Source organism: Terrapene carolina, unplaced genomic scaffold, assembly GCF_002925995.2.
Source record: "Terrapene carolina triunguis isolate 2854851 unplaced genomic scaffold, T_m_triunguis-2.0 Scaffold247, whole genome shotgun sequence".
Lineage (NCBI taxonomy): Eukaryota > Metazoa > Chordata > Testudines > Emydidae > Terrapene > Terrapene triunguis.
In genome coordinates this window covers 11725127-11743902 of record NW_020664598.1, presented here as the reverse complement: position 1 = coordinate 11743902, position 18776 = coordinate 11725127, and the positions used below count along the sequence as shown (strand labels likewise).

The window sequence follows — 18776 nt, the reverse complement described above, 5'->3', positions numbered from 1 at the left end:
ACATGAGCAACACATCTCGAAGAACACCAGATAAGGAAAAGGTAACTCTTTCCTTCTTTGAGTGTTTGCTCATGTCCATTCTGTATTAAGTGACTCCAAAGCAGTACCCCTGGAGGTGGATAGGAGTTCACGAACGTGTCGATTGGAACCCAGCTCTGCCAAACCCAACGTCGTCCCTGGCCTGCTGAGTGATGGCATAATGAGCAGTAAACGTATGAACAAAGGCCCACATTGCGGCTCTACAGAAGTCCTGGATAGGGATGTGCACCAGGAAAGCCGCTGAAGACGCCTGCACTCTCATTGAGTGGGCTCTGACAATCGGCGGCAGCGGAAGCCCCGCCAGGTTGTAACAGTCCTTATGCATGAGATTATCCAATTGGAAATCCTCTGCGAGGATACTGGGTGACCCTTCCTCCTATCCACTGTAGTGATGAAGAGTTGAGTCGATTTTCGGAAAGGTTTGGTACGTTCTAAGTAGAAAGCCAAGGCCCTCTGGATGTCCAGGGCGTGAAGACGCCTCTCCTCACTGGTCTTGTGTGGTTTGGGACAGAACACTGGGAGGAAGATGTCCTGTTTCATATGGAAGGTGGAGACCACCTTTGGCAGGAAGGCCGGATGGGGCCGCAACTGAATCTTATCTTTGTAGAAGTCTGTGTATGGAGGTTCTGAGGTCACGGCTTTAATTTCAGAGAGCCGTCTTGCCGATGTCACCGCCACCAGGAACGCGACCTTCCATGACAAGTGGGAAAGGGAGCAGGAACCCAGCGGCTCAAAGGGTGGGCCGGTGAGCCTAGAGAGGACCAAGTTAAGATCCCACTGCAGGACAGGAGTCCGTAGCTGCGGGAAGAGTCTCTCGAGCCCTCTCAACAATCTGACCATCATGTCATGGGAAAACACCGTCTGTCTTTGGATCGGTGGGTGAAAAGCAGAGATGGCTGCTAGATGCACTCTAATGGAAGAGTGTGCCAGACCCTGGTTCCTCAAATGGAGCAGGTAGTCCAGGACAGCCTGTATGGAAGAACGCGAGGCAGAGATGCCCAGTGGGAAAACCTTGTCCACTTGGCCAGATATGTCAGTCTAGTTGAGGGCTTCCTACTCCCCAGGAGGACTTGTTGGATTTCTTCTGAACAGGTCCACTCCTCCAGGTTCAGGCACGCAGCATCCACACCGAGAGGTGGAGGGACATGAGGTTGGGGTGGAAGAGCCGGCTGCGGTCCTGTGGCAGCAGGTCCGGGCGGTTGGGCAGGGGCTAGGGAGCGGCCGCTGACAAGCTCATGAGCATCCCAAACCAATGTTGGCGAGGCCACACCGGGGCAATCACGACAACATGTGCTTTGTCTCTCTTGATCTTTGCCAGGACCCTGCTGATGAGTGGAATCGGAGGGAACGCGTACATCAGGCCCCCCGACCATGACAGGAGGAAGGCATCAGAGAGGGAGCCTTTGCTCAGACCTTGCCAAGAGCAAAATCAGTGGCATTTCCTATTCTGTTTGGTGGCGAACAGGTCCACTTCAGGAGTTCCCCACCTTTGGAAGATCATGCAGGCTACCTCTGGATGGAGCAACCACTCGTGGTGAAAGAAGAAGTCCCTGCTGAGCTGGTCTGCCAGCATATTCTTGACGCTGGGAAGGTGACAAGCTTCCAGGTGGATTTCGTGGCTGATGCAGCAGTCCCATACACAGAGTGCCTCTTGACTGAGAGCTGACGGGCGAGCTCCCCTTTGCCTGTTGATGTAAAACATCGAGGCTGTGTTGTCCATCAGGACTCGTACCACCTTGCCCGACAGGTGGGGCAGGAAGACTCCGCACGCCAGTTTGACTGCTTGGAGCTCTTTGACGTTTATGTGCAACTTCGCCTCCTCCGGAGACCACATCCACTGTGTCTGGAGGTTGCCGAGATGCACACCCCAGCCAAGGTCTGAGGCGTCCGACACCAACTCAATGGAGTGAGGGGGGTCGTTGAACAGAACCCCTTCCAGGACTGTTCTGCGGTAGGTCCACCATTGCAGCGAGGTAAGTATCGCCTGGGGAATGGTAATGATCTTTCCCTCTGGCCTGGGAATAGACCGCCACCAGTCATTGTTGCAGGGGCCCCTTCCGATGCCTGGCATGGTGGACCATGTAAGTGAATGCTGCCATGTGACCCAGGAGGCGCAGACAGACCCTGGCTGTAGTCAGAGGGAACGTGGAGATTTCCGCGATGAGGTTCATCAACGTGTGGAATCTTTCCAGCGGCAGGAACGCTCTGGCGTAGGTCGAGTCGAGGACCACTCCGACGAACTCTATCCTCTGCACTAGCACTAACGTCGAGATTTTGTCGTTTACCAGTAGGCCCAGAGAGCGGCACATGGCCTGAAGCACCACGACATCCCGTTGGACTTGAGACCTGGAGCTGCCCTTGACGAGCTAGTTGTCGAGCTATGGGTAGATCTGAATACCCCAGCGCCTGAGGTAAGCCGGTACCACCTACATGCACTTGTTAAACAATCTCGGTGCTGTCGCCAGGCCGAATGGGAGGATCACTAACTGATAGTGGTGGGGTCCCACTGTAAATTGGAGGAAGTGTTTGTGCCCTTGAAAGATTGCTATGTGGAAGTATGCGTCCTTCAAGTTGAGGGCGGCATACCAGTCTCCCGGGTCCAGGGAGGGGATAATAGAAGCCAGGGAAACCATTTTATAGGATTTCAAAGTTCTTAAGAACAAAGAAGGAATCAATGCTAGCCAAAGCAGCAGACGTTCCAGCACCATCACTGGCAGCAAGAAGGAACTGAGGGAGTGGGGAGCTGGTGGCGCCCCTTATACCACACCATTCAGGCACCATTCCAGAGGACGCCAGAGCTGGTCCCCTACGGATACTGCTGAGGGAAAAACTTCCGGCACCGGTGCATGTGGTGAGCGCACACACCTAATATGGCATGGACATGAGCAAGCACTCGAAGAAGCAGCAAAGTTCTGGTTCTGGTTCCATTTTACAGGCAGGTTTTGACTGTTTTTGGTTTGGCCCGAAAGCTAACAAAAGGAATAGGTGGCATGCATCAAAGGGAAGAAATTATGGACATATCACACTGCACTGACTTACACAGGGTCCTTTGCATAACAAATGACTGCACAGTAGCATTTGCAGTGCCTTTTGAATACCAATGAGAAACATGGAGTATCCTCTTCTCAAAAGGAGCATATCCCTCATTTGGATACAAAAGCATCACAAATAACATAAAATAGAGGACTGTGGAAAGCAGCTGCTCTGAAAGTGTCGGACTCCTTCCTGATGCAGACGCCTTGTGCCCTGGTGGCAGATTAGTGGGGGCGGGGGAAACACTTTGTATGTCCAAATGCATTGTGATTTATTCCCTGTTTTACTGGCTTGTTGGGTCTTAACTGGCTCTGTTCTGTATTACAAATGGGGTAAGATGGCTGGAATCCTCCCAAAGTAAATGAAACATTACACATTAGAGAGCAGACAAACGGGAAGGATTTGAACACTGGCATCTTAAATACAGTGGAACTGATTGTGAACTCAGTACAGTTTCTGTGGCCCCAATCTGGTCACCTAAGAGCTGTGAGCTCCTCTGTTTTTCCCCTTCTGTAGGGCCAGCTACACAATCAAATAAACCCTGCAGCAGCGAGTCTCAGAGCCCAGATCAACTGACTTGGTTTCACAAGGCTTGTGCTATGGGGCTAAAAATAGCAGTTTAGATGTTCCTGCTCTGGCGAGAGCCTGGGATCTGAGACCCTCCCACATCGCAGGGTTTCAGAGCCCAGGATCCAGCCTGAGCACGAACGTTTTACACTGCTATTTTTAGCCAAGTAGCATGAGTCTGAGTCAGTTGATGCGGGCACTGAAACTGGCTGTCGCGGGTGGTTTTTTGCTGTGTAGACGTACCCTGTAAGAGTGGGCCATTTCTGAATCTCTCTCTCTTTTTTGCTCTTTCTTTTCTTAGAAAAATTCAGTGCTCACTAAAGGTGCTGGTTTAACAACCCGAAAGACCTCAGCTCTCTGCCCACAGACCAGGTACAGCACACGCAGCAGCAAAGTATACTTCTTACATACCCAACCTGCCAGTGTGCCCCACCCACAGGGATTACCACAGGAGTGAGAGGGTTATTGCACATGCATTCTTGCATTTTGTTCATGCAACTGCATGCTATGGGCCAGAATCTGGCCCCACTCCTGCAGGACAAAACATCCATAAAGCTGATGGATCCAGCCCGCCAAAATTCCCCTGTGTAGGAGAATCCTTGGGTGGCACAAAACTCTCATAGTGGCCCCTATGCCACCTCCGCTCCCAGACCTTGGCGCAAGAGATGTCCTTATGCCCCATGATTCCCTTGGGACCATTGTAGATGAGCATAAGCTAGGGCAGCCAGAAGACTGCTCTAATGTATGCCAGGGACACATCTAGAATGAGGGAAGAGTACAGGCGGCTTAGGGCTATCTTTGCCCTTCACTTTGTGTCGAGTGCATCACAGTTGGACCAGTGGATCTATCCCTGCATATATGCAATCACCCATTTGCTCTTGAATGGATATATTCTAGGTGCACAGCTAACGTCCATTGTTTCTGAAAATGTGGCCTTTTGGGGCGATGACAATGTTGAGGAAATGTGGCCACTTTTAGGAGTGTCACCGAGATCAGATAGAGGGAGACGGTCACACGTTTTGTCTGTGGATATGTTGGGATTAGGGCCTACTGAATCAGTACATTTGAATTGCATAAACAGAACACAGATCATTTTTTGTGGGGGGAGGGAGGTAATAAGAGTTTTGATTGGCATTAATTTGCGGAGACTTGTACAACTGACTTGTGGCTCTGCCGCTCACAGTGTGGTGGTCATCCCAAACACAGGGCATTAAAATTGTATGCCACCTCACTTCATCATGCAGTCTATATTTATACCTACTCTGTTCTATATATATGCACTGAAGTGGAAGCAACGGGGCTTTTAAGTGGTTCAATATCCACTAATTCTGCCAAGACATCAATTTAATGGATTTAAATAGGCACGATTGCATGGCCTTCTGTTTGAGTGACTTCGCCTCTCTCACGGAAAGCTGAGCAGAACCCTACTACAGTACATATATACAGAGAATCAGAATACTATGGGCCTGATCCTTCTCTCACTTACAACTAGCTCAAGTCCACCTAGTTCCTCCTGATTTACACACGGTACACATGACAGAAGAATCAAGCCGTATGTTGGGGAAAAGGCATTTCCTCCCCTCTCTTTATACAGTTTCCACCAAAATTGCCATTAGCCTAAGTGCATGCAGCTCCATCAACTTCAGCAGTGAATTTGGCCCTCGGAGTCCTTAGGCTTCCATTATGCTCCTTGCCACTTACCTCGTAGATGACTGGTGCTGCTTGTTCTTCCTGGAGGAAGTGGTGCTGGTCGGCTGTTGCCTCATGACATGAGCCACGCCCACATTCAAGGGCTGAGCTGCGGGAAGAGTCACGTGACTAGCTAAAAGCGCAGGCTGTTGCATGATGGGATTATAATGGCTTCCATGAGCATGTGTGTTTCTGCAAGAGGAGGGAAATTGGAGATAAATGCATTTTAAACGTGTATCAGTTCTTTAAAAGGCTTCCATTAGCCTCAGAAATGCCCCCAGCTAAAGGTGACCTTGGGCATGCCAGTCCTGGCATCAAGCTAGGGTTGGTGTTTTTCTCATGAAGGGCTGTTTCCCTTTGTTTTTCAGAGGCCTTTGCTTCATTCTCTCACAAGAGTGGGGGGGGGGCATGCCCCTAGTTTATATTCAGGACACATTTCCCACTGGAGCCACTCAGGGCCATTGGCTGCATTGGCAGAAGAGGGCAGTTGAGAGTGATGCATGTTGCCGTTTCCCCTAGTGCTGAACTCACTGCCTCTGCAGTTCTCCTATCCCCCCTCTGCCTGAGGAACAAGGGACTCACCTCAGTACCAAACCAAACCATCTATGTGGCAGTATAAGTCCTGTCATCAGACTGTAATACACACACATTCATACTTTCACCACTTGGGTAGCTTTTGCTATATAGCTTGTTGTTCTGCCCACAGTATCCACCTACATGCTCCAATCCCGCCTCTGTCCTTCAGGAAGACCTCCTCCAGCTCCTTCAGGTGTGATTCACAAAAGCAAATCCCCACAACTCAGATATCACATAGGCTATCAGGGAAGCCAGAAGAAGTCTCCGAGTCCCAACGATAACCGACACTCCCTAAGGTCCCAGTAGAACAAGGACTTTGGAGTGAGGTGCCAACTCACAGTGGAGTAGCAATCTCCCACCAGTGCTGTTCTGTGGACCACCTGGGTATGGCATATAACCCTGATCATCAGGCCCACTCTTCCAAATAAGGTTCAATGTAGAGATGATCTGCACAACCCCCAGGCAAAAGGAGCGGAGACAGCCTGCTGAAACAAAATCTTCCACCCACCAACTGTTCACTGAGAAACCCTCCAGGAAAGAAACTGATGTTTTGACGCAGTAGTGATGTCTTTATTTTCTGGAATAAACCACAGCAATGGAGCAAGTGACAATCTGACCAGGTTCCTTTGGGGATGGGCAATGACGCACAGATTTCAAACTCCTTAACTATGCTGTGCTTGTGACTGACTGTCTCGGAGACTACAAGAGCAGAGTTAGCGCCTCTTTGGTACCTGTTTTCATAGAGTACAAAGGGTGAAAATGGCAAGGGGACTTGCCAATCTGACATCTCATATGAATTTGCTTCAGGGGCAAAGGATTTGGCCTTATGGGACTCCCTATTTACCCGCCACTTTAATCCTGTTACTTTCAAGGCCATGCATTGCAGCTCCCATCCTCACTACTGCCTCCTTTCAGTGCCTACTCACACTGACCCTTTGAAGAAGTAAGAGCAACTTGTCAGTGGAAAGACTATCAGAGGCAGACAGTCAAGACAGCATCATTGGAGACGTTCCAGGTAGGGATGTAAATATTGGTTAAAGGCCCGCAGGCCCGGCTGTGCCCGGCCGGGGCCCCTCCCCCAGCGGGCGCGGCTGCCTGGGCTGGAGTCTCTCCAGCTGGTGCGGGGCTGCTGAGGTTAACAGTTAAGGGTAAACCTAATGCTTACCAGTTAACCTTTTACATCCCTCATTCCAGGAGAGATGAAATAAACCACTAATGGAATGATTTAGGGAAGGGTCTACTGTGATAAATGGGTTCAAAGTAATTGGCCTGAGAAGTGCCTCCCCATCCCTAATCCTTTGACAAGGGTCAGGATTTCACAAACAGCTGCAGCACAGACAGGACCCGGCCAGAATTCCGTTCCCACTCTGCCTGAAAACGCCAAAGATCCACTATCCATGCCTGCACTGAGATTGCAAAGAGCCAAAGCTCTCCTGCATAACTCTCCACAGATGTGTCTTCCCCCCCACACACACAGAATTATCCCATCTCTCAGGAAGTTTTCACCAGCGCAAAAAGTGCTGCAAACCGAATCTGGGATACAACACAGCACAAAACAATAGGGCTATTTGGCTTTTTAAACAAGCCAAGGCAGATGTGGATGGTCGAGGAGAAGATGCTGGGATCAAGAATGGAGCGTGTATCTTTTTTCTTGTAAGATGTTATCCTGTCACAAGGACAGAGCTATATGGAGCAGCTTAAGAGAGACTAGACCTGAATTGGTTTTATGATGGATGGTTCCCTTCATACTCAAAATATCAGAAAGCACCTTACAGTCCAAGTCAGATGCTGGGAGTCCAGTGGCTATGTGGGCAAAGCCTGCGCCCATTGTGCACTCAGTGTTAGCCCAGACACACAGCCTGGGATATTAGAAACTACTCAGACACAGAGGCTGTCAGACAGACATTGACATATAGTGGGTGTCTCACAGATATACACACAATACTCCAGGCTTACCTCCAGTCTGCCAGCGGCTGGGTCCCTGCCATGGTCTCTGGTATGACAGTTGCGTGCTGGACTGAGGTGTGGGTGGCTACTCCAGTCAATTGCTGCCAGGCTGGAGGGAGCAGGATCTGCTGGGTCCCGCTAGGCCAGGCCTGCTGTTGAACAGAAGAGAAGATGGTGGTTAAAAAGAATCACGATTCATTGCTTTGGTGTCAGCCCATCCTGGGGGGGGGGAGGTTTTAATGCCTTCAGGAAACTACAGTAAAATAGTTTTCAGTACAGAGCACACAAAGGAGTAGAGAAATCCCTGCTAATGTATTCCCAGGCAGCAGCTGGGTCACAGTTAGGGATAGGAAAATGAGAACTGGCCCAAATCTCAATCCAAACTTCAACTAGAACCAGAATTTTTTATTTCTGTTTTTCAGATCAGTTTGGCTCAGAGGCCCCATCACACTCACTCCCTCTCCCCCTATCGGGCCTTCTGCCTTTGCAGAAATGCATCTTGGGGTCTCAGCAGGCCTGGCATATTTTCCTGGACTGGTTGCTGTCTTCAAATCTCATTAGTTCCAGGGCTTCCTAAGGGTTGGTCAATAAAACCTGGGTCACCTCTGAGCTAGGGACACCCTAGGCTACTAAACCTGAAACAAAACAGCTGGCTAAAGGCCAACAGAGAGTGTGCCAAATCCGAAATATTTTCTTCCTTGCCACCCCAAACAGAACTGAACAGAATATAGAGACTCAAGAGGATCAGGAAAGGGAAAGGATGGGCTAGGAGGATTGGTGGGAGAAGCAAGAGGGATTTAAGGGTTAAAGAGGGAGTTGTGTATTAGGAGTCTTGCAATAGAGAAGGAGAGAGAAAGAAAAGGGATAGTTGGAGGGAAGGAACTGAGAGTCAGGGGTGTGGGAGGATGGGATCAGAGAAGAATGAAGGAAGGATCTAGTTGAACTGGAGAGAGGGAATGTGAAGGATGTGATGTGGAACAGGTCAGGTAGAAAAATGGATACTCCATGAGATTCAGATAGGCGTATCCACACAAAATTTACTTCACTAGTTCCAGTTAGTTCACATGGAAAAATGTGAGATTTAAAAACTAACTTCAAACATATATTACCAGAGACAAAAAAGAGTCAGTTCCCTATCCCCAATCCTAACACATTTATGATGACTAAGGGCCAGATTGTGCTCCCCTTACTGACATGGGTAGTACTTTATTCTCCAAACTGTCTCATTGACGTCAATTGGACTTTCCATGGAGGAAAGTGCTATTCAGCCCGAGTAAAAGTATCAAAATCTGACCCTGAATTCACTTCAGCTAAAGGAGCTTTAGTATGTGCAAGTCACTTGGGTGTAAAGCAGCTGGTTACTTTACACAAATACACAAACAACAACAATTTCTGGTGCATGAAAGGTGAGAGTATCATGTTTTCACACTGATTGCAAATCAGTGGATTCTAAGCGCTAATGCCCATTTTCACTGACTTGCTCAGACAGTAAAGGAGAGTTGGGGGATTTGAGAATGAGAAATATGCTAGGAGCCTGTCTGTGCTGGAATACAAAGCACAAGAGTCGCCACCTTGCTGGAAAATTGCTCGGAAGCACAGTTCTGCCAGCCAGCAGGCTTTGGTGCTCCAATCTGGACAGACCGTGTCAGCCTGGAGCTGGGGTGGGGGGCAATTTCCAGTTCAAGCAAACATACCCACGCTAGCTCTAATCAAGCTAGTGCACTAAAACTAGAAAGGCAGCCATGGTGGCCTGAGTACTGGGACGGGCTAGCTGCTCCAAGTATGATCGCGTCTGGAAGCCTAGGCACGTAATCTGGGTGGCGAGCCCCTCCCACTGCCAGGGCCACACTGCTAGCTCGATTAGAGCTAGTGCAGGTTTGTTTGCTTGAGCTGGAAATTACAGCTCCAGCGTGGATACACCTAGTTATTTCTTTCCCAGAAAAGTGCTAGCCAGAAGCGTGCATAAACTACGCCCACCAGCAGAGTTCAAGCAAGTTTCTTTAAAGTGGTTGGACTACGCTTTGTAATTGTGTTGAGTTACAAAACACACACAAACATGTTGCAACTGTAATTGTGTTTGAAAATGGCTTCAAACATAGTCGCAAGCTCTAGAGTTGACAGGGCCAAATAGTTTATCTTTGGCAAAAGACCATTTCACGTCAGCTCTTGATTAATCCATGGAAAGGGATAACAGGAAGAGATGTTGTTAGTAATAGCAACTTACATTGATGTAGCACCTTTCAAACAATACACAAGGATTAGCTCATTCACCAGTGGGGTGAAACACAGAAACGGTTTAACAGCACATAGCAACATTTCCCAACAATTCAGGATAGGAAGCGAAGGAGAATACTGTATCCACGTGAAACTGCAAAGAGAATCCGAGGGAGCCAAAATGCAAGTTGCTCAGGGGTGTATTCTGCCATCCCTATTCATGCATATTTGTATTTTACTCCACAAGCAGTTCCACTGAAACCAATGGGAATATTTGTGGGGTAAAGTATTATTCAGTGTGAGTTACTAAGTTAATATTTGCCCAGAGCAAATGCATTAACAAATCGTTTCTTTAAAAAGTTCTCTAAAATCTTTAAGGCCTGGAAGTGGTCAAGATCTTGGTTTTAACTCATCTGAAAGGTGACACCTCCAGAATCAGTGTCCCTCCAACATTAGTTCAACAGTAACTCAGAGGGGAAAGTACCATCTAATAGATCACCAACATCAATTTTCTTCAGCACCTGGGACTCCCATCCACACTGAGTATGTCTACACTGCAATTAAACACTGCAGCTGGCCTGTGTCAGCTGACTTGGGCTTGCGGGGCTCAGGCTGCGGGGCTGTAAAATTGCAGTGCAGACGTTCAGGCTCATGCTGGAGTCTGGGCTCTGGGCCCCTCCTTCCTCGTGGGCTCCTGGAGCTGGGGCTGGAGCCTGAGCCCAAATATCTACATAGCAATTTTACAGTCCTGCGAACCCAAGTTAGCTGACACAGAGCAGCTGCAGGTGTTTAACTGCAGTGTAGACGTATCCACAGTGGCCCAGTCCAACCTTGCTTAGCTTGTGAGATCTCAATGAGATCACAGCACAGAATAGATTTTTTGTGTAATTGCCTCCCTGTTGCAAATTTATTTCTAATTTCAATTTTTATTGATAATCACTGAATTCCTGTGGCTGATGAACAGAGGTGACAGTGGTATCTGCTTGGTATTCATGAAGGGCTGCTTTCTATAAGCAGAGGAAATTGGCCATTATCACCAGTGCTAGTCATTAACATACAAAAGTGGATTTATAGCGCATAAAAGGAATATCATTTATTTGTTAAAACCTAATAGTTTCTGCTTGTGCCCCCTTTACTGTTCATCCTTCCTTCCTAAAGCTGCACACATGAGCCACAAACACTTTTATGGAGAACAGCCTTACCCAATGGTGCACAGTATGCCAGAGCCTTGTCAGTCCTATTCTTTAATCACCTACCCCTACATGAATGGGGCTTTCAGTCCATTATGAGCCTGCCCTGTCCGAAACAACCCTATATTTTCAAATCAAGACCTAATGAGCACCACGTGAGAACAAATGGCAGATGAAGTGACAGGGGCAAGGGTTTGAGAACAGACAAAATCACTTCTTACCTCCTCGAATAACCTTTACAAAACATAAAGTGAATTTAGCGTTGGACTGACCTCCCTGGGGAGTGAACTCCTCTGGTTAGCCACACAACAGGTACTGTATAGCACAGGCAGTGCGACTGCAAGCTTCCCCCACCCTGACCCTCCAACGTTCCTCCAGCCAGACCTGGAGCCATCACCCCATGGGATGTCTTTGGAACCTTCCTTACTCAACTTCTTTGTTGAGGCCTCTAAACGCTGGCAGCTGATGTCTATTGGGATGGTGGTTTCTGCAACATGAACATTTGACTGCTGGGAACTGGACTGAGACCGTTATCCCATTTCACATAGATCATTTAACAGCTCCCAGTAGGAACAAACTTTCAGCGATTACTTACTTGGGCTGAATTCAAAACAGGGACAGGGATAAAAATGTTCCCCGGCTCATTACCAATTAGCTAACCCATCCAGCACCCAAGGAGACAATTTCCATAGTGGGAGGCTGGAGGTCTTCCACGTGGGGCATTTACTGGGCAGCTGATTGTGCTGTTTTCTTCTTCTGTGCTGCCTCCTTCTGTCTCAGTTTCTGATCAGTACTTCAGAGGAGAATCTAAAGGTGAGCTGCAAGTGAACCAATCCCTGCCATTTTTCCTAGATCAGATTCCTCCTCTTAATCAGACATGTTTTTGACTGGGATTTTTAAAGGAGCCTTAGGGGAGTTAGATGCCCAAATCCCACAGAAATTCTCTTCCATTCTATACTGTTAGACTATCCTATTCTAATTCTCTGTTGGACTCCTCTGAAAACCCAGCCTTAGTGTCCAAAGTTGTGTAGGAGCTAGTATTTAAAGCATAATAGGTTAGATTCTGCCCTCAAATATGTATGCCGATCTCCCACCAATTTCAATGGGGGAGTTGCACGGGTGCGTCTGAAGGCAGAATCAGGCCGAGTGGCTCGTGCACTTGCCCCTAGCACAGGGGTCGGCAACCTTTCAGAAGTGGTGTGCCGAGTCTTCATTTATTCACTCTAATTTAAGGTTTCGCGTGCCGGCAATACATTTTAACATTTTTAGAAGGTCTCTTTCTATAAGTCTATAATATAACTAAACTATTGTTGTATGTAACGTAAAGAAGGTTTTTAAAATGTTTAAGAAGCTTCATTTAAAATTAAATTAAAATGCAGAGCCCCCGGACCGGTGGCCAGGACCCGGGCACTGTGAGTGCCACTGAAAATCAGCTTGCGTGCCGCCTTCGGCACGCGTGCCATAGGTTGCCTACCCCTGGCCTAGCCACTGCCCGGCACAGCATCCCACGTCACTGCTTTGGGAATGGCTGCAGTGTGACAGACACTGCTTAACGCCAAAATCCATTCCATGTGCACAGCAGACAGGAGTATTTCAGTCTAGCAAACAAGTCTGTGAATTACATTTGTCCTCTCCGTACCCTCCTTGGTATTTTCTAAACTGGTACCCGTTAGTGCCAGAGCTAGACGCTCTCCCTGCAAGCTCAGCAATCACAGCCCTGTGTAAGCATCAGTCCCGGCACACTATTACAGATATTTCCCAGGGTCATCTTGCTCTGATGACTCAATTTAGGAATCATATAATCTTTTACAACCTGGTCATAGTCAGATGCCACCAACGTGACAGCAGGGCAGCTTAATCTCTCGAGTGCTGGCATATACAGCGTGCGTGCTCAGAGACTGAGCCATGGAATTCAAGGGCATCAGCTACATCCCTCTCTAGGGTCATATCGGTGCCACTGTGCTGGGTCCACATTGTGTAGCCACACAGCAGTGAGGGGGCTACACTATAAATAGAGTCTCTGCTTGAAGGTATTTCACACTGTTCCTTCCTAAACCAGATTCAGAGATTGATTAACACAAAAACACTAAACCTCTCCCCATCCTGTAGCCCCTCCAGCCACCGTCCCCTCCCCCCCCCCCACAAAACCACACCAAAAACACGCTTTCCAGCCCAGCTCCAAATGTTGATTGTCTTGGAATTTTCTGCCTTGCTGAGTCAGATGAAAGGGCTGCTATGGTGGGCTGCAGAACCAGGGCTGGAAAGGGCACTCAGTCACACGGCCCCAGAGAGCTGTTCACAACACTGTGCTATGACAAAGGACTAGCACCGGCAGGCAGGTGGATGAGGGGGTGGGGATATTTTTGTTTTTACAGCTTTGGTTTAAAAAAGGTAACTGGACTGTTGCTGCTCCCCTGCAAGAGATTACCGGAGTTTACATGCTAAAGCCACTTCCTCCCTGTTTGGGAAGGTAGCCTGGATTTGTTCAGATCTCCACCTCTTTTAGTGCATGAATCTAGATTCAGTGTCAGGGCCCAGGCACAAACTCTCTATGTATCAGGTAAGGACCATGGAATCATTTCATCGGCAGGAAAAGATTGCTTGGGCTGGTCCACTGGGACAGTGCACAGTGATGTCATGTCCACTGCTTCGAGTAAGATTGCCCGGGTGTAACAGAGCACACTTTGGCCCCTGGTGTCTTGATCCTAGGTCCAGATGAGGAAAGTGGGAGTGAGCCCTATCAGCTGCATCAGAGAGTAGCAGGAATGGAGGTGGCCTATTTACTTGGAAGGGGCTGGTGGCAGTCAAGCAGGGTTTCCTGCCTAGGAGTGCTGTTGGGAAGGAGTGAAAGTGAGAAAATACAGGAATGCAGAACGCTCCTGAGGGAAAAGGGAAGGAAGGGACAAGCACTGGATCAGGCTTTTCAATGCATGACAACATCAGTTTCAGGCTGGACAAAATCACATGGTGCCCTTCCCCTTTAAGATGTGAAGTTGCCGAACTATTAAAGACTGGAATCAGAGCCTCCTTTCACCTGTCTCCCTGCTGCAGGTGGGTATACTTGCTCATGTGGGTGAAAATGGACCCGGTAAGGTCGGGAGTAAGGGTTATTTTCACCACCCGCTTTGCAGTCAGTGGTTTGCTCTAATTTTTCATTTCTGCAAGAACCAGCTTACAGAGACAATATACAAAATACACCCCTATCCATCACCACCGTGACGGCAGAGCTTATCCAAGGGCCTCAGGGTGAGGGACTTGCAGTCATTTGCAGGGCCCTGTTTCCTGGATTTGAAAGTATATAGAAAATAAGTGGTGAAGGGTCCAATTTGGCTCTCAGCCACTACCAGTGCTGGGGTATATTGAAGAGGGGATGAACACCAATGTCTGCTCCCAGACGTATGCATTGTCCACACTCACAGCAGCATGTAGAATACAGGCAGTACATGTGTAGCTACATGCTGCAGTGAAAGCAGGCTGCATTCTCACTTGTCACAGCAGCGTGTAGCTCCCTGCAGCTGTGAAAGGCTCTGGCAGGGGGGAGGCAGCAAGAAAAAGATCTGGCAGTTCCCCACGACCACAAAAGGTTCTGGCAGGGAGAGGCATTTGTGCAACCATAATTGCATGTGCTACACGCTGCAGTGAAGGCAGGCTGCGTTCACACTTGTCACTATGGTGTGTAGCTCCCTGCAGCTATGAAAGGCTCTAGTAGGTGGGAGGCAGTGGGAAAAGGGTCTGGAAGTTCCCCGCTGCTGGAGCCTGTCACTGCATCAAGGAAAGGTTCTTGCAGGGGGCAGGCATTTGTGCAAATGCAATTGCAGGCACCTAATTTCAGTTTGCACATCTTCCTGCTCATAACTTTGAAAATCTGTCCTTTTCGTTTCCACTGCTCTGCTTCTTAGATACCTGCTTTGTACTGAATGGGATACAAGGCCCAACCTTGCCGTGCTGAAGGTTATGACAGTCATCAGCAAAGATGGATTCCATTTTGCGGCAGACTTACGCCAAGAGGCAGCTCTGTAACAAAGACTCTTTTATTGGGAATGGGCGGGGCACATAGCTAGTGAAAAACACACAGGCTTTAGGTTGTGTTTCGTTCTGTCTTCACCAGATAAGCTCAGTTGGCAGCTGGCAAAGGAAAGTAATCACAACAACACTCAATGGCACATGTAACCCAGGGAATCCAATGCTTGGGCATGATTTTAAAGTCTGTTGAGATCTGAATGCAAATGAACATTCTGGCATTAATGAGTGCACAGTAGGCATGTATTTTACCTCTGGACCACCTTTTCCAGGAGGTATTGTGATGCTCTATGTGCCTTACGTTAAGTATATTTGTTCTCCATCAAAGACATTCCTGATACCAATGGAACCAATAAGTCTCAGACCATTTAAAAAAGCAAAGTTGGCCAGATTCACGGAAGCTGGCACAAGGAGGTACAAGTTGCATCTCCCACTAGGATCCCCTCAAGAACTGTGCCAATACAGGCTGCTGCAGAGATTCACTGACTCAGCTGCCCTGGCCCTCCCTTCTGCCTATTTACCCTTTCCCACTACTCAAGAACAAGGCAACATTCAATAAAACTGAAAGGAAACAAATTTAAAACTAAAATAAGCAAAACATTTTTTAAACAATACACAATTTACCAGTGGAACTCGTTGCCACAAGATGCCATAGGGCCAAGAGCTTAGTAGGATTCAGAAAAGTATTAATGATTAATTCTCACCATCGGCCTCACAACTCCCATTGCCATCTCCCATTGATTTCAATTGGAGTTGCATCAGGCCTTGTGAAGAGGAGGATTGAGAAAGAGAGTGGCACTATTAACTGTTATATTGTTAGAGACTTTCAGAAATTAAAATTGGCCTGCAAGATGAAAGGGAGATTGAGGAAAGACAGATGCTCCATGGAAAGTTGGAGATGCTCACTTGGGTGTCCCACTCTAAAACTGAGCCACAGAGGGCCTGGGGAAAAAAACCTTCACACTTTCCCCCACTCCACGTAATTAAACTAAATGAAAAAGACTTGCTCTGCATAGGACTATTCAAGTGTCACCTATACTTGCCCAATCCACATTTACCCAGACTAAGGAAATTACCTGTGCGAGGAGACCTGGCTGGATCTGAAGAGGCTGGGCCCCGGGAGCCTGAGTGACAATCGGAACAGCATTCTCCATCCGTACAGAATACCCAGCATGCTTTGAAGGGGAGGCTTGTAACCCTGTTCCATGAACAGAGAGGGACAGAGTTAATCATCATCAGCACCGCCCAGAAGAGGGGCCTGATTTTCAGAGGTGTTCTACTGCCACAACTCTAACTGAAGTCAATGGGAACTGCAGGTGCTCAGCACCTCTGAAAAATCAGGCCCTCGATTCCCACTTATTACATCCAGCCAAATTTATTACATCCCGGCCCAAGGAGATCTATCAGCTTTTGGCAGACATGACACACACGAGGCTGAAGACAAGGCATTTCCAAGGACACCAGGAGATTACCCCTCTTTAAACCTTGTGAACGCTTTTAGAATGTCTTAAACTTAGCAGAGACATCATAACGTAACCTACATCTGGAGGCAATTCTACAAGAAGGCAGAAGTTAATGGTTTGTTTTCGAATTAAGTCTGTTATTCTCCAGTCTGGCTAGAGACAACCACCATAGATGGCTAGGAAAATACACTCCAGGGTGAGAGTGCTGCCTGCTGATGAAAGTGGGAGATTGGGAATCAAGAATACAGGGTTCTACATTCCACTCTGCACGGACTCACTTTTGTAACTCTAGACTTGACTAGGATTTAAAGGCATATCACCAGAACACATTGGTCAACACATTCCAAAGCTATAGTGTCAGTAATGCCCTGCCTCCTTTGGGGGACTCTAGGCTTCAACTGGTGTCAAAGTTACACTGCAAGATCCTTGTATAAAAGGGGTTAGAGTATTGCCAAGTATTATTGTTGATAGATCCTGCCCTACCAGGACCAAATCTCAGGTCTTGTCTAGCCTGGGGATTTGCCTCTGATATAGCTATTAGTGTAACTATGCGGGAGCAGCCCCTATCATAGACAGGCAAAGCTGCTATGTGCCCCAGTGCAGCTTACCCCTGGTTTCAAGCAGGAGTATTGTCCACTGGGGCAAACAGCAGCTATGCCTGTCCATACTAGTTGCAGTGGTGCAGCTGTACTGATGACTGGCCACTGATGGCCATAATTGGGGCAAATTTCCAGGCTAGACATCTTACTCTCCAGCTCATTAACCTGCTGAGTCACCCCGTGGAAACTGGATCACTGAACAACCTGGGGACTGGTCAGTAAAATATTCCGTTCTTGTCATGCTTGCCAAAACATGGTGGAGGTTCTTCAAATACGCGGATCAGGGCAATGAACAATGAGCATCACAATCGCACCTCCCACCCTCCACCCCCGAGTCATCAGCCGCAACCCAACTGCTCCAGAGGTTCTCACTTCCCGATTTTCTTCCTTCAGAAAGATTTACTGGAGGAAGTTTTCAAATGAGAACCCAATCAAACAGCAGAAGGGCTGGCTGCGAGGGGGAAGGCCTGTTTCTTACCTTGGAAACCTGGAGGGCATACAATGAGGGCTTGCTGGAAGGGGTCAGGCCGGGCACAGATCTGCGCCGTTCCCGTCTGCAGGGGCATGCTCCGCTGGGCCACTGCGGCCATGGATGCTGCTGAAGGCTGGTAGAGTGCAGATTGGTAGTTTAGTATGGAGACTTCAGGGTTGGCTAAGGAAATAGTGGCACTGGTGGAGGTGGGAGCCAGGTTGGTGGCCTAAAGGAATGATGGGAATTAAACAAAAAAAAAAATGAGGGAGATGGTATGTTGGAAGAAGCAAATCTAAAAATAAATGAATCTAAATAAAACCAGCAAACAAAAAATAAAGGAGGAGCAAAATAGGAAACTGAGGAGCGCAGAGGTAAGGGTGGGTGGGCAAAAGGAGCACACTGAGCATGATCAGTGAGGCCTTCTATCAACTTGGGCTGCTTCCAACCACCCCACATCCCAGTTTGTTGTCCAAGGAGTCTCCAGAATGGAGCACGTCTCCTGAGGATGGGTTTGATTTGGGAGAATAGGGAGGAGACAGGAAGAGAAAGGGGCTCAAAAGGAACTGGTCACACGAAGTCAAGCTGCTCTGTAAATATTTCTGGCACTTCCTGTGGGAAACTTGGCAAGATCAGTTCTGCCCCCAACACAAACCCTTTAGGAGAATTTGGAAATTCCCACTCATCCACCCATCACAACTACACATTTCTTTTGCTGAGAGAACCCAAGGCAGCTCTTCCCTCCCACCCATTAAAAAACAACAACAACAACAACAACAGGCGTTAGATGATGGAAACACAAGAGATAATTGGAAACCTAACCTAAGGATGGGAGATGAAACAGGAGAAATGGCCCATAGGTCTGTTTTTTGACTTACAGTAAGAATGTTGGAACTTCCTGATACTGGCAGAGCCTCACCCAAATCTTTGCTACTGTTTGACACGCAGGGACAGATTCTTCCACCCGTAT

General features: G+C 48.1%; 1 protein-coding gene across 4 annotated transcripts in view; it reads right to left on the bottom strand.

The window, feature by feature from the left end:
- The window catches only part of HIPK2 (homeodomain interacting protein kinase 2), a 200184-nt gene that overhangs the window by 35134 nt on the left and 146274 nt on the right, over positions 1 to 18776 (bottom strand). For 3 of the 4 annotated variants that reach the window (XM_026657563.1, XM_026657566.1, XM_026657562.1), the window contains exons 8-11: positions 17816 to 18035; positions 16352 to 16473; positions 7861 to 8003; positions 5341 to 5520 (exon numbers count right to left, since the gene is read on the bottom strand). In XM_026657563.1, coding sequence (XP_026513348.1) covers positions 5341 to 5520; positions 7861 to 8003; positions 16352 to 16473; positions 17816 to 18035 — 665 coding nt within the window. The remainder of the gene's footprint in view (positions 1 to 5340; positions 5521 to 7860; positions 8004 to 16351; positions 16474 to 17815; positions 18036 to 18776) is intronic. The other variant, XM_026657565.1, reaches the window with a different exon arrangement.